Source organism: Platalea leucorodia, assembly GCF_965183815.1.
Source record: "Platalea leucorodia genome assembly, chromosome: 7".
In the NCBI taxonomy this organism is placed as follows: Eukaryota; Metazoa; Chordata; class Aves; order Pelecaniformes; family Threskiornithidae; genus Platalea; species Platalea leucorodia.
Window position 1 is genome coordinate 41,356,529 of NC_138829.1, and position 16,448 is coordinate 41,372,976.

The 16,448-nt window shown below is 44.5% G+C and overlaps 1 protein-coding gene across 3 annotated transcripts in view; it reads right to left on the bottom strand.

Annotated features, from left to right (window-relative positions):
• The window catches only part of DPF3 (double PHD fingers 3), a gene marked incomplete at both ends in the record, with an annotated part of 161,878 nt that overhangs the window by 86,788 nt on the left and 58,642 nt on the right, over positions 1-16,448 (bottom strand). For all 3 annotated transcript variants that reach the window (XM_082317121.1, XM_082317120.1, XM_082317122.1), the window contains one exon: positions 4,754-4,914. In XM_082317121.1, the coding sequence (XP_082173247.1) occupies positions 4,754-4,914 (161 nt within the window). The remainder of the gene's footprint in view (positions 1-4,753; positions 4,915-16,448) is intronic.

Genomic DNA, 16,448 nt, shown 5'->3' on the forward strand with positions numbered 1-16,448 from the left:
GGGTCACAGGGGTGAGGCCTCCTCCACGGGCAGAGAAAGCCCCTTGGGAGAGAAGAGATGAAGTTCCGACACGCAAATCATAAGGCCCTGATGCACAGAGCAGCTCAGGAAATTTGTGTCTTCCAAGTGGGAACAAACCAAGATTCATGAGGTCTGGTTATTTGGACCCTGTATTTTTGCTTAAATTCTGGACTTTTGTTTGAAGACAGATTCTTCATTCTGGTTATTACCTCCACATGCCAACATCCTGAATGAGGGAGGAGATACAGCAGTAACGTTTATGTTACTGCATCCTCCATTGAATCACATTTGGCATCACTGGCTTCTGAGCTGCCCTGGCTCTCCTGACAGACACCCCTTAGCCAACGTTCAAGCTATGCTTCGCTCTCTTGTATTCAGAACACAGCAGGCCTTCGTGAATGTGTCGCTACTGGGGGCACAGAAGCACACTGCCAAGTGCTTCAAAGTATCCTCGACAGCCCCAGATACTCATGACACACAGAAATACCCAGCAAGATACAGAAAAGTTGGAAGAATATAATTCTCTCCCCTGCTTCCCCTGCCCTCACCATCCACCTGCTATGGCTATTCTGTCCTTCTGCTGTTGCTGTTAGTCTTAGAGGACAGGAGTGGAGTTACCATATCTGAAACCGTACCAACAGTGAAGAGCTGGGCACCACCACAGCAGTGCCAGTAAAGCAGAACAGCTCAAGGGCAGCAGGGTGGCCCAAGAGTTCTCAGCCATCCCTTCTGAAGCAGCCAGGAAAGTGTACCAGCTTGGGAACAAAACTGACTCACTGAACCAAATGAAGATAATGAAAAAAACAATATCCTGTTACTTGGAGGGGGGAAGACACAACAACATTATTCACCTCAAGAAAATGGGCTAATCAAATTCTGCAAGTGAAGCCTAAGCTCCTGGTTTGAAATATTTCAACTGTTGGGAATGCCAGTTCAGACCCCAGCACTTTCCACCTACTTCCAAGGCCTTGGTGCATAAACAGACCATCTACTGCACACTGCCTGGGTATGGCTGAGCGATGGAGTATTTGCAGAGATCCTGGCTGTTCCAGGGCACAGAGTGCTACTGAACTGGGGCTTTTCACGTCCTTCTTTCATTGCTGCACAGCTTGCTGGGCATTATGCCCACCCAAGAAGGACACACTTCAGAGCAGGGCGCTTGGGACTGGTTTGGGAATAAAAATGTGAATAACTAGCACTTCTACAGTGTTTGGACACACTTCTTCATGGCACTTAGCAAACATTAACTACTGCAAACAATTGCTGTTATGATGAGGTGGATTGTGCCTGGCTCTGATGTGAGTCATTAAAGAGGTGGAGGGAAGAAGCATCACCCTTTCACAGCAGGTCCTGTGCAAGAACTCGCTCACGACATTGAAATGGTGGTTGCTAGACCGCAACAGCAATAGGACAGAGAATCAGCCCTTCATTGCACAGGCCTCCACAGAGGAGTCATTTGAATGAAACGAGCACCACAGCTTTGAGCATTTGTTCCAGACAGAGAGGAGCAAGGATCTACTGCAGTCTTGGGGGAGTATCTGTTAATGTGGGTTCAATTATTGAGTGGTCTAATATGAATTAGCAGTTCTGGATTCAGCCAGGACAGTGAAAGCCAACCAGAAACGCTGAAAGCCCAACAAGAAACAAAGCAGGTATCCTTGAAAAGACAGAGGTGTGAAAGCCTTTTCCTTAGAGGACATACAGCCCACTCCAGGTGGCAGATAGATCAATAAGAGATGGATGATCCAACATCCATCTCTGCACCCCTTGAGGTAAGCTCTCTGTTCCTATTCACAATACCCTTGCTCATTAATACACAGCCATCCAATGAACTTAAAATACATACCAGACCTTCACTTGATCCAAACCCATCAAATGCTACCTTCAGTTCTCTACCCTGACCCCCATCTGTCACTGTGCTGGCTCACATGAAGTGTGGATCTTTGATTGTTTACACAAAGGAGGGGCAACAAGGAAAGGGTCAGTTCTGAATGCTTTGAATCTAGCCCCTCCACAGGCAGTCTTGCAGTGCATATGGAAATCATGCATACACAGGTCTTGCTGTCTTCAGTCGTGGCTCAGTTGTCTCTCCCTCTGGTGCCTTATAGGGCAACCAGAGAAGGTTCCAACCATTTGCTTATAGAGGAAATAGCAGAACCTGCAGTGAGTTATGTTGTTTATCTCATTAGTGTAGGAGAGTCATAACTCAAAGCTTGTGTGAAAGGCCGGGGGAGGAGGGGAAAAGAAGGAGGGAGTTATGTGCAGTATTGTGTGAAATTAACCCTGAACTGTTTATCACGAGATGCAGTTTTCTGACTCCTTTAACAAAGAGGACAGCAAGAAACCAGGTTAATATACTGAGATCCTGGTTCTCCTCTCTGTTTTTCAAGCCCTCTGTAAGTTAAAAGAGGTCCTGGAGCTTTGCCATTTGTCTTTATACAGTTTTTCAGGTTAGGGATAGTAAATGGCAGTGAACACAGGACACAAGACAGACACCAGGGTGGTTGGCAGAGAATTTTCAGAGCCCTTCAGTATGGGCATAAGCGCATTGTGTACAGCCTGAAAACAGGCATGCTAAAACTGTAGAGGGATGCTTTGACCCACCATAATACTACAAGAAATAGATGATGCAGAGACCCAAGGGAGCACTAAATGGGCTAATAAAAATCAAGAAAGAGGAGAGCAAATATGGGGGAGGAGGGCTGCTTCATTTCGCACTGATTATTCTAATTCAGAATAACAAAGGCATCAGATTTGGTGGCTGATGCAGATGAAGGAAGCTTGTTTCACTTAAAGACTTTCTGTGAGGAATGTTCCACCATTTGTCCCCCCTGCAGCCCCACAGGAGAACTGCCACTGATCCTCTCTTGCAGGGTAAGCGGCTGAACAGTTCACCATCAGAAGTAAGGAAAGAAAGATTTGCACAGTGAATTTGCTCAAGGTAGTGCAGAGGGCTTGTTGTTGAGAAAGGCAAAGCGTTAAGACCTCATGGTGCCTGGTGTGATGCCATAACACTGTTATAACGACCTCTTCTGTAAATGGGGAGACACCAATGAACCCATACAAGACTATTTATGTCTATCTTTGCAGCAGATGCTCTTGCCAAACCATTAGTTGTGGATATAGTGGATGTATACCTGCTTATGACTGTGTTCAAAAGGATAAAAATAGCAGCACCTTACTCATAATGAGATGCTACAAGAACAGAAATTCCTTGGGTAAACGGATTAGCAAAAAAAAAGGAAAGCTAGTTTTGCCAAAGCATAATCTCTTACGAATGGGGAATTTTCAGCTGAAACAAAAACCCAGCTGTGGTCATGAAGCAACCTACAAAAGAAGGGTTAGCCCAGAACCTCAGACAACTCTCAGCTTGTAAACCACATTCAGCAGTCCCAGATTACCCCAGCAGTTTTGGCAGCTGAAACATTCTCAGGGTATTTTTAATGCTGGTAAAACACCTGTTGTCTCCTGCACCAGAAGTGGCTGCATTTTACTATAGAAAGAGTTTTCTGATAGTACTGCAAGACAATACTAAATCTACTTCGGATATTTAGGAATAGGAGCAGTGCAAGGATCCTTCCCTCAGTATGTCCTAGGAAAGGGAGAGAGAAAGTTTCAGCTAAGCACTCTTCAGAGGCAGCAATCGCTTCCTTAGTCTGCCCCCAGGAGGGGAGGAAAATATCCTCCCACTCTACCTCTTCCAAACTGGCCAGTGGAGGAGGTAAGAGCAGGCTGCACCTTCCCATAATTCCAGATCTGGAGTTTCAGGGTTTTTTTCAGTATGGTTTACAGGAACTGGTATGTGTACATGCGCACGTGTGCATGTCATGCTTCTGGTGCCGATGCACCCTAGCCCCATCCCTGCCTTGATTCTCTGGTCTGCACTGAAAAAAAAAAAAAAAAAAAAACAAACCCAGTTTGGTGCTGGGTTCTGTTCCCTGAGCTAATGGTGAGTCAGATTCTGAGCCATACTCTAGCAAAATTCCCCCTGGGGTTCACGAGGACTTCTCTCTGAGTAACATCTCCAGTCTTTGAACTGGTGACTGTCCTTTGCCTTTCAAACAAGGATTTCAGATGGATTTACTCTAACAAAGGAAAGACTGACCAAAGGCTACAAAAATAACAGTGCTGTTTTCCCTTGAGCTTCACTGAGCTTTGGAACAGGCATTAGCCAAAGCTCTTTAAGGACATATATCAACTTCTTTCTGCACCTGAGGAAACTGCAGCTCCAGAACTGACATCCAAGTAACTTGTCCAAAGCAGAACCAAGAGTTATAGCTGTATTTCTAAGCATCAGAACAACATTCATTCCAATAACGGGACTCTTCTATATTTTACCTCAGCTTTAAATCCTTCCCAATATAATTCCTGATTTTCAGCATTCATCTGAGAAACTCCCGCCTCCATCTCTCCACCCTGAAGACAATTCCAATCCTGCTTAGAGCAGAGCATTGTGTCTTCTGCTACAGCCTGGGATCAATAGCATTAAAAGAGCTACAATGATGCGGCCTTAGAAACTACCATGTCAGGTACTTCTTTGGGTAGAGACAGAATAATTAGGATGAGCTCTCTGCAGTTACCAAAGGAAATCCCCTGCAGGCACAGAGGTTTAGGCAGCTTCTCTTCTGTGTGGCCTGTAGCAGGTTTGAGCTCCTATTAATTAAACCCCATGAGGGCTCAGTGGCCAGTGCTCCATACATGCACATGCATACACAGACACAATGCTACCAACCTGGTCCCCTATGCCTCTTCTCCATCCAGATGTAGCAGTTGTTCTGAGCTACCCCAGTTTGCGAATCCAGGAAGGGAAGGCGGACGCTTCGCTCAGCACACAGCCGAGAGTTATAGCTGCGACAGTGCTCGATTGCTTCTTTGTAGAACTGGTCCCCAAGTCTGCCAAAAGAGACAGGGCAGAGAGTAAGAAAGATTGCACTGCCCCCTCAAACAAGACTAGGAAAAAGGGGACGTAAGGCTGGTTTAAAAATGGACAAGCAGAAAAACTTTCCCTGAACACGCGCAAAGCTTGCTGACACGATACATTGCTGAAGCAGACCATGCAGAAAGTGCCACCAAAAGATCAGACTCTCAGGAACCTGACACAGATCTTTTCAGTAGTGGCATAGCTACTCAATGAGCAAATGATGCAACCACACTGGCCCATGATCCTGGGTCAGGCAACATATACACCACGGTGAACTCATTCTATTGTTTCTCTTCCCCCATAGTTTGTCCAGCCAACTGAGCAAACCAGTCATTTCAATCCTCTGTTACAGCAACTCCTGCAGTGTAGTTTGAGCAACCAGAAAGCCAGCCACGTTTAGAAGAAGTTCACTCCAGCATTTCTGGTGCCAGAGAGTCCATAAGAGCAAAGGACATAGTCCTCATATTGTGTGCATCTGAGGCATGAAAACACACTCCTTTTAACAACTAGGGCCATGTCTTCAATGGTCAGACTAGACATTTTGTCATAACCCTTCCAGAGTTTTCCACAGTCAAGCCTGAGGCATGAACAGCAGCAGGCTACAACAGCGACTGGTAAGATCCAGCATGGCAAATGCTGCTTTCCTCTGGAGCCCAGTGGGAGGAATAGTTCTAAAGACAATGTCACTTATTTCATAAATAACTATTTGTTCAAAAATTCTGTAGAATCTTCATCTTCCCTTGAGAAAGGTTTAAAAACTCTGCCTGCTGGAGATTACCAAAATCCTCCCTCCAAATTTTTCTAAACAGGGAAAAGCATCAAAGTAAAGCTACCCTGAGGACACAAAGCAGCTGTCATGCTGGAGCATTGCAAAGTAGGTGGGCCACACTGCTGAACCTCATTCTTGATCTATTGTCAAGGTGAAATTCAGTCGTGACGTGAATAGCTAGGAAAGCTACCCATTAGGGGCAAGTTCATTAGAAAATAGGAGTAGAGTGATATATAGCATAACTTGCTCTGACTCTGATATTCATTAGTGTGCAAAAAGAGTATAGCATGCACAGCAAGGGAGCCGAAGGGATGCATGTGCAGAGATAAAAGAGGCTCCCTTTCCTTTTCTATTAGTCGTTTTCCCCGCTACCCTCTTCTGTAGGCACAACTGGCATTTTAAAAGTATACTCTTTTTGCACACCTCTGAATGTCAAATCGGTGCAAATTGCACTATTTTACCATCTGTTTCTTTTTTCCGACTCACGTCTTTTAAGTCACTCCTCAGTTGCACCTTATGACTTCCATGGGAGCCATACTCTTTTCCCCTGGGCTGTACTGGCCCAATATCCTCTCACTGACAGAGGCCAACAGCAGAGGCTCAGGGAGGAACACAAGAGCAGGGCAAATACAGAGGAAGGCACCTCTGGTTCCCCCTTCTCACTTCTGATGATCAGAACTTGACTTCCCCAAGTCTCAGGTTACCCAATGGTGGGGATATTATGTTTAATAGACCTTGATCAATCTTTCTTCCATGAATTTATCCAACCAACTCCTCAACCCACTTATCTTTTTCATACCTAAAACATCGTGGGGCGATGAGTTCCACAGCTGAAATATGAGTCACATGGAAAAATCATTTCCTTATACTTGTTTTAAGCTATATCTCAATTATTTACAATTGCTAGTCTCTAAGTCTCTCACAAAGCTTCCACCAGGTCATTTCTCTAATGAGCAGAGGGTATCCAGCACACTGAGCCCCTGGATGTGGAACGAGAACCGTGGCTGGATGCTGGAGCCCACCAGCCTCCTGCTGCCCTCTGCCACTCTGACTTCAGCCGCCGCATTTCAGAGTGTCCCCAAAGGGGAGAGAAGGGGGCAGTCCTCCACAAGCAGGAATTGTCAGTCACATCCTTTGGCTACAGAGACTTTCTAAGGGTTGTTCAGCGGTTTTGTGCAGCAGTAAACGTCTGTGTGAATGTGGTGCCTCTCAGCCCTGTCCACCCCCGGCTGACCACCAACTCGAGGGCAGCAGCCGGTGTGGGGATCTTTGCAGGGCAGCTGGAGAAGAGAGCTCTCCGGACTGTACAAGCAAGTGGAGGGCAGAGCCGTGGGCAGAGCGTGAACAGCAAGATCCCTCCAGACACCGAATCCCCCGCAATGACCTCAAACCCCTTTTTCCATAAAAAGGCGGGGGGAGGGGAGGGAAGGGGAGCAGAGGAGAAAGGAAAAGATAAGCTGCACTACTATACAAAGAATGTGACTAGGAAGAAATGAAAGCTTATTAAAAGCTGTAATTAAAGTTGTACACTTGTGTAATCAAAGTCAGTAACAAGGAGACTCCAGCTGATCAAAGATTAACAGCTCTTTCCATGAACACTTGAGCTTCCACAGAGCTATGTCAGGTTCCCCCTATATTAAGCCAGGGATGCTCACTAACTCCAAGGAGTTTACTGGAAGAGCACAGCTGTGTGACAACAAACTGCCACCACTGCATAGGTTTTCTTTATGCTAAAAATTACTCCAGTCATCAGAATATGCACACCATAAAGCATTCATATTAACAAAAGCAATACGTCTCAGCAACCCCATCTGGAGATGACCTCAGTTTCCCTCAACTTCTAAGACTGAAAATAACTATAAATCTTAGAATGTTAAGTATTTGGCTTTAAATGACACTGTCAAGTAGGGTGTAAGATTAAACTTCAGGTTTTTCTAAGAGGGAGAAAAGGGGGTTTGAGATCCTAATGACAGAGAAGCTACCAAGTTGATGGGTCAAATTCACTCTTGACACAATCCTGTAGTCTAGCTGTTTCATTACATTTATTTTAAAGATTTTAAATATGCATCTTTTGCCTTAAAGAAAAATAATAATTTAAGAGAAGCATTTAGTCACCTCCGTACTTTAAGAGACCTCGCCTTGGCTCCACTACAGCAAGCATGATCAAAAACCCCAGCCCCTAAGTATTCACTGGAAAGGTATTCAGATACCGGGACCTTGAGGACTTGCCCTGACTTTAACTATAAATGGAATTTTTAAAAGTGACAAATAATCAAATATAGGAAAGTAAGGAAACAATATTTCCTTATGACAGTCATATCTCAGTGGAAAACAGCTTCCCTGCAATTACTTTTGGGTGGTTGGTTGTTTGGTTTTACCATTAGTCTTCACTGGAGTGACTCTGACTCGTTCCAAGTTTCAGTTAGTTTTTTTTAAGGAACTTCAAATGTAGAGATTTTTTTTCTTTGTTTTCAGTGCTACATATCTAAACACAGCATATTTTATCTTATGCAGGAAAACTAGAAAGTATTATTAGAATCGGGAAAAAAAAGGGAAGGTACGGTCCTGTTGTGCTCATCACTGTGGAGTCATGGAGGTGGGACAGATCCCAGCTCCCTCCCAGGAGGCTTACAATGGAGCTGGAGAACAGACAAGGGTGGGAATAAGACTGGAGAGCACGAGCTCAAATGAAGCTCAAACAGATTGGCTGAGTTTGAGCAAGCGAGATATACGAAGAGAAAAAAATAAACAGACAACATTAATAGTAAAAAGTGTGTCATTTGTCAGAAAGATTAATTATTTGATGTTACATGCTTCATCGTTTTCCCAAGCTGTGTTGCTATGGAAGACTTACACTTCATCTCCTGAAAAAATATCTGTAAAAACTATAGGGAATTTCTGCATTATTTTTATGAAAAGTATGCATGAGTCAGTGCTGTGCTGTGACTGACTGCAAGGGTCGATTCTTCCCTTTGGACACAGGAGTGAAAGGTCACACAGACTTGTCTAGATTGATATTAATGACACAAAATCATCAGCATATGCGTAGATTTCAAAGATGTTGGGGAAAGAAAAACAAGGAGCAGACATGAACAACTGGTGGCCAAGGCAGGCAAATCATGCTGAAAGCAGCACAACTGAAATACAGAATAAAGTTGTCAGCACACTGCAAAAAGCACACAGCCCCTCAGTGCAGGGCCACAGGTGAAATCCCAGATGCTTGGGACAGGCGGGCTGGTGACACTGCTGGCATATGCGTAGGCTTTGCATTTACATTCCAGCCCGAGGATACTAAAATAACCCAGTTTTGGCTGACTAATAAAAGCTCCCTGGCTTGGAAAAGAATAACCTATGCTATTACAATATTCTGCAAGGCTGCATAGTGGAGTATATGTCTAGTAGCAGTTAGGGACTCTTTTTTGGTGAAAAAGGGTGGGACTAAAACTAAACAGCAGACTTGGAGCAGCGGAAGCGCAGCGTGAACAGGGAGGTGAGCCCTCTGAAAGCACCACCGGCCCCGTGGGTACTGAGACAGCGATGTGAGGCTGGTGCGATTCTGTGCAGCCTTGCAGGTAGGCACTGGCATGAGAGCATACACCAGGATGGAGGATCAGACCCTGTGACTTTCATGAGGTCACTGTCCTTTTAAGCATTAAGAAACTGAGGTTTTTCTATCATGGAATCATGTCACTAATAACAAAGTCGGTGAAGAACAACCCTTCCCTTCTCTCAACCTTTGCCTGCCTGCTCTAACTAGACCAGAAGATTTCTGAGCAGACTCCGTACTTTTCTGTACAGTACCTAGTGCTGTGACTCCTCTGTCTAGGCATGCCTGAAACAAAAAAAAAACCAGCAAGAACTGGCCTGGCTTATAAGCCCGTAAGTTAGCAACAAGGACCAAGAGTCTGGCTTCCCTCCAGCTTTTTCAGGACATTTGTTTCTCTGTTGACAAGGGATCCTGATGGGCCCTGAAAGCAGCAGAGCAGCTCTCCACCACTACTTTCCAGCCCATCCTGCAAAGTGCCAGCTATTCGAGTTGTGCTACAATTTTTACAAAAGCTACAAAATGGGCAGAATCTAGCGCACCCCTCCTGCAGTGCCTATCGCATTTCAGGTTAGGATCCAGAGAAGGAGAGCACTCACTGAAGACATATAACCAGCCAAGCTCAGCCATGATTACAGGTCCACATCGCCCCTGGAAAAATTATATAACAAAGAATCAGTCCCCCTTAAGTGCAGTTCTTAAATTTCCACCAGATCCTTTGAGTATGAATCCAGATTGTCTCCAGTTCCTGAGGCCAGGCTCCTTTCTAGTCATTTCCCTCTAAAACCATGCTCACTACATGACTAGACAAGTAAAAAGCTGATAGCACAGAAAGAAATGACTAATCACGTAACAGAAAGCAACAGACTTTTCCTTCTGAAGTTTGCAATGGTCCCCAGCCATGATCGAAAATGTGGGACTTGCTCTCCTCAAGACCATAGAGTTTTCATTTACAATACTTTTAGCCTCTAGTCTTATATTTTAGATAATTTGATACTGTGAGGAACACTGAGGATGACTGAAAGACATTTTTAATCAGAAATTGTTCTTCAGCAGCACTGCCATCCAGTTTCAAACTGGGCAAGATCTGAGAAGTGGTGGGAAACAAGTGATGCAATGCGACTTCAGAAAATACACTGCACTCTCCTTTTGAAGACATTCATGAATGAGTCTGAAAATGAGGCATCAGTAGGGTCTCGGGCCTTCTCGCAAAGATGGACAGAGACTAAGAAATCATGCAGACACTACCTGAGCTATCAGCTGCCTGTGACACTGCAGACCAAGAGGTACAGCTTGACCAACTGCATGTCTTGGCAAGTGCTCTGAGAACTGCACTGAACTGGCTACACTCGTTCCTTTCCAGCAGGTCCCAGGAGGCCCCTGGCAGGCAGCTGCTTCTCCTCTCCATGAGCCTTGACATGAAGAATGCCACAGGGCTCAATTCTTCCACCACTTCTATTTAATATCTATGCAAAACCTCCAGAGAATATGATGAAGTATATGGGCAGCAATGCCAGCCATTACATTGATGACACGCAGCTTTATGTATCTTTTCCCCTCTCATGCAGACAGCACTCTCCCAAATCTCTCGGTGTTGAAAGCAAGGGTAGCATGGCTGGCAGAGGCTGAAGTCAGAAGAGACAGTAGTGAGGCTGGCTGGGAGTGGGAAATGTTACAAACTATGAGCTAACATTGTTTATGATTCAAAGACAGACACTAATGTGGACAATCTAATAGACACAATCATCAAAAGGGCCGCCTTCTCTCTCTCTCTCTCTCTCCCCCTCCAGTCCGCATAATTCCCTTTTCAAGCAGTGGTCTGGCCATGCTTATGTGTGTTTTTCTCGTCTGGGCTGGCCTACTATGAGTCTCTACCTTAGACTAGATAAGCAACGAAGACAGAGCTAGTTGCAAAACTGTGGTACCCACCCTATCACAAAGCAAGCCAAGGAGATCAGGAGTCCCCAGCCTGTCCTCCTGCCTTTTCCTCATACACTCTGAAACATCACTGGTTTTCACAAAGGGCACAGTGGGCTAAGTCCAAGCCACTTGAACAGCTGCTTCTCCTTTCTAGACCCAGGACAGCAGATGCAACTGGAAACCTGTGCTTAACAGAGCCCGGTATCACCAGACTCCCGCAGCGCCTTCAGACAGCAGACCTCCAGCTCCAGAGCATCTTCCCGGAAGAGTTACAGTATTCTGTTCTGCTCATCCTCACGTTACATTGCAAGACGCTAACACAACATTCATCAAAAGATCCAAGCAAGAGAAAATATGACATATTCAAGAGTATCAGACCACTATTAAGCACTGAACAACAAAGCACTGGCTGGGCCCCTCCTTTGGCTGTACTCTCTGGAACTTCCAGTCTATAGGCAGCTCCCAAATGCTACAATCATTCACCCTTTGCAACTGCAGAGAGGTAGGATACCAAGACTCAACAGAAATACAGAATGGCTTTCCTGATGTTAGGTGAAGCGTAACAGATTGCTCAAAATCCTACCACAAACTCTGAGGGCAAGCCAGAAAGTGCAGGAATGTGCAGATTCAGTTTTCTCATAACGGTCAGTTGCGTCTGTCCCTGCACAACATCTTCTAATGATGTAAGGGGTGTGAACATGAGCGAAGGCAAAACAGGATTTCCAGATGGGCTACAGAATGACTCAAACTTTCTGGGATTTCAGTTTTTTAACATAAACTTGGCAGCTTTGTAAAGACCCACAAACACATGTCTATCCTAGACTCTCCAAGAGCCAGAGTCATTGAGACATCTATTTCATTTCTATACATATTAAATAATTTCACCTGATGCACAAAAAGAGGCCTGTATAACTTTCCCCAGCATGGGAGTCCGAGAAAAAAAATGGCTAGCAAAACTGTTTCAGTAGTAGATAGAATACACAAATCAGACCACAAAGCAGTATACAGTCGCAAGCACAGACAGTGTTGCTGGAGCAGCAATGATCAAAGGGTAAACGAAAGGAAAAGCTTGCAAGGAGAGTTAATGCCTTTCGCTGGAAGAACTCATAGAGCCAGGTCAAAACAGACAAGCTTTCAAGCATTTGTTCAAAAGTACTGTGCCAGGTGCATAGACTGTATGTGGTGCAAGAGATTAGGAGCCATCAGAGAGCTGATGACAAGTTCCTGAGTCAGCACTGGCACAGCCCAGACATTACAGCAGTCAAGGAGATGCCCTGAGCTACGAGACTAGGTTGAATCTTAGATCAGTGAAAGAGCAATGCGAGATTTTCCAGCACCCTCCTCCGAGCACCCAGCATTAGCCCATCTCCTATGTGTAGAAGGGCAAAGGAATCCCCTTTTGCCAGGTATTTATCAGCAGATTTCCCCTGGTGGGTTGGAAAATCTCTACTGGCTATTTGTGGCCAGAATTGACAGGCTTCTCACTGCTTGAATCATGGTGTGATGCTGAATCATACCAGAGAACTTGGCATCATAGAGTGAGCTAAATTCCCTACTCTGGAAACAGTCTTAGACTGTAATTTAATCCAGCGTGAAACTACAGGTATCATCTCATGCGAAAAATCTGTCTCTGAAGAAAAACAACAAAAGGTAGGCATAGCTTACAATTTGGGGAAAATTGATCTGATTAGCTCCATCCTCACAAGTATTGTGGAAGTACGAGAGCTCTGCCAGCATTTCCATTTAAAGAAAAGAAACAGCAGCACAAGTTAATACTGCCAAGAAGAGTGTGGTACATCAGGGTATTCTGCTGACAGCAGCTGCAGGCAAAATTTGGCTTTCAGGGTCAAGAGCTGCTGCCATCTTCGTGCAGGAAGAGAAGGACCAGAGTTGGAGGTGTTCCTCTTCTTGCAGCAGCGCATGGGCCCGCACAAGGCCTGCAGCAACATTTCCAGCTCTCAAAGCCAAAAAGGTGGGATCATTATGCCCACCTTACTCAGCAGTTAACATACAGAGTTGTTGGCTAGATACAACAGGCATCTGTGTATGGTACAAGATGATGTGTGCTTAGATGAGGTATTTCAGAAGATTAATTCCTCAGCCCCATTCAAATATACTGGACTGTGAACAATTATACTATGGTGCTTGTGGTCATTTGTCCACTTCTCCTCTTACTTTTCCTCCATTTCCATGGAGAGGTAACAGCAGCAGTTTCCATGCCACACACCAGGCTATCTAAGGTGTTTCCATAGACAGACATTGCATACAATCTCTATTAGGCTCAGCACAGTGACCAATTAGGTTAATCTCAGAGGCAGACTCCTTGGGGATATCTCAGAGCATCTATTCTTTCTCAGGCCAGGGTTTCTGTTTTAAAGAGATGCAGCATCATCCAATTAAATGAACAACAGGTGTGAAAGGTAATAACCTAGATCTCTTTTGTATCTGAAGACAGCAGTCAGAATTCTGCTTGGTCCTAACCTCCCACAAAAGGTCAGAAATTCTCTCCAATTACTAAAGGAATGAACTAATGAAAACTTCAGCAACAATATTAGATTGGACATGACAACATCGAAGAGATTTTTTTATATATATTTTTAAAGAAGCATCTCAAGCTGCTGGGGCTTGGGGTCACCAGAAATCTGTTTGGCTTAGTGCAATCATAGCCTTAGGGGCCAGATGTAGTCAAAGACAAAGTCTATCTGTTCAACTCCCTCAGTCCTGATTTCCCACAGTGGACCTCTCTTTTGCATTCCTACATCCAGGAGAAAGGTAGATTAGTAAAAAATGTAATCTATCACTCGAGCTGGCACCAGGAAGCCAGCAAACCAGAGTTCTACACATGACTGCCACGACTTCCTTTGTAGCTTTAACAGTTCCCCTGCAGAACACGGGTAACACCCTACCCTTACCTCACTAATAAATCGTGTGCATTACTTTAGGCACTGTCTATACTAAAAGATGCTCAGATCATAAACAGACATCCTCTCCTAGCTCTAGCTGTGCTGGCTAAAAATATCACCCGTTCCCTCCTACCCTGCTGCTTTTCACTGCTTGTCTCCTACAGCTTACTGCTCCCGCACCTCCCGCCAGTAGCAATACTTGCATGAGCGCTCCCTGATCTACTTCAGGCACGGCCATCTGATCTGTTTGAGCAAACCCAGCTGACACTGCCTGGAGAAACTGAAGGCGAGCGCACAAAACCCCTCCTGGCACCAGAGGTAGTCTCCAGCAGTACAACCAGCTTGGGTTAGTCTTGAAGTAGCATGCTTGTTTGCTTGCAATGGGAAAAAGCCTGTCCACACCATCAGTGGCGACAGCTATGTCACTCAGTCAGCACAGCCCTCTTGGGAGACACAGCATATACAAATGGAAGGAGTTTTTCCCCTACCACCACAGTTACATCATCGTCCCAAATGACATCAGCTAAGCTGACAAGAGCATTCCTTTTCACATGTCTCTATGTGTCTCAACTTTCATGAAGCCATGTATCTCCATCAGATCTCAACAGGCAGTGAGATGCCAGGAAAGAGCATAAGGGTTTTGCATGCTTTTAGCCATGTCAGAGTCACAACTGTCCAAGCTCTACAGCATGGTCCTGTTCTGAATGACCTCTGTTAGCCTTCTTGGAAGTTCCCAGGCTGGGATTTCCCCTGCACCTTGTGCAGTTATTTAGTAGACAAATATACAATGCCATTCAATCCAGATGGCAGAATTTAGAAGAGATTGAAATAAACATGCAAGTAGAAGAGTAGTAGAAATGTTCCTAAATGGCAGGCAAGCTTCCCCACCACGCAGAACTGTAATTACATTAATATTTTAGGTACCTCCTGTCCTTTGACTTGAAAGAGTTAGTGAGCTCACATTTTTCTGCTGACTTGCCTCTTTTGTAGGAACCTTGTATCTCCTGCTGCAAAGGAAATCCCACTACAGGAAACAATCCATTTTGCTCAGGTGAAAACGATCGCACAAGTAGCAAAGCAGAGATTTATATAGATCTAAATAAAACCACATAATTATTAGAGTTTACTTTGCCTCTGAGGTCAGCCTTGGAAAAAAAAAAAATCACCTATAGCCAAGACTTTAAAGATAAAGTTACTAATCTTGAATGGGTAGCACTTTCAGTTCCTCACTCACGATACGTATGACAAATAGAATACACATGTAAGAAAACAGAAAAATCTACTCTACCCAGTCAATAATTATTAACCACACAAAACACTTACAATGGGAAATAATATTTTCTGTTGTCTAAAAAGCCATCTTAAGCCTAGATAATTAAGGTTATGTTTCTTTGAGTTATTATTTCTCCTGAATACACAGGAACAATCATTCTGTTACTTGTATAAATCTACTGACCTCAGCAGGTGTACAGCAGGGATATACTTGACTCATGCTATATAGGGGAATTCCCAAGAGGACTGTGAATTAGATTTCCTTTTCTCGCCTCCTTCCCCCAGTTCTACCCGCAAATGGAAGTAGGGCAGATTACGGGCATTCCTCTGCTGAAGTATCATTATTACTCCTCAAAAAGAAACAGTAGAAGTTAGAAGTAAAACAGATGCACTGTGTCCCTCCAACACATAATCTCACAGTTCCCTCAGCGTAAAGAATGCCCTGTATTGAGAGCACACTTGAACTAACTCAAAGGTCTAGGCACAGGATCTTCTGCAGCTGGAGCACATCCCATGGGAGCAGAGAAAACCATCATTGCAAATACACACGTTGCTTTAACTCTGAAAAGTGATGTTTCAAACACCTGTGCCCTTGTTTCTATAGATACTTACGCAGCATATAAGAGGAACTGTTTGATAAAGTCAAGAAAAAGCACTTGCCACAACTAGCTTTCAGAAACTCAGATATCTGATGGTTGTTCCCCTATACACCAGCCTTCCTTGCACGCGTTTTTCTTCTGGCTTGTCTCCTGTTCTCAGCACCACCGTAACTCAAGTATCAGATCGAGGTGGTTATTACTGCAGAACAGTTAAAGCAAATAGAAAAGCCTTGTAATTCACTTAGCAGTTAGCAAAGCACACTAAAGTGTGTTGCTGTGTTTATCACTGCACAATAAAGATCCTCTCTGCTGCTCAGACAACTTACTCTTTTAGCAAGTTTCACTATTCTTAAAGACTCCGGTTGTTTAACGCCTATCCTAATCATGCTAGGGCAGATCTCGGATCCGTCTTTGGCCCTGTGTGTTCACTGAGGTCTTCCAAGACTTATGATGAAACTCTGCCTGTGACCAAGCATCAGGTCCCAGTTCAGCAAAGCCC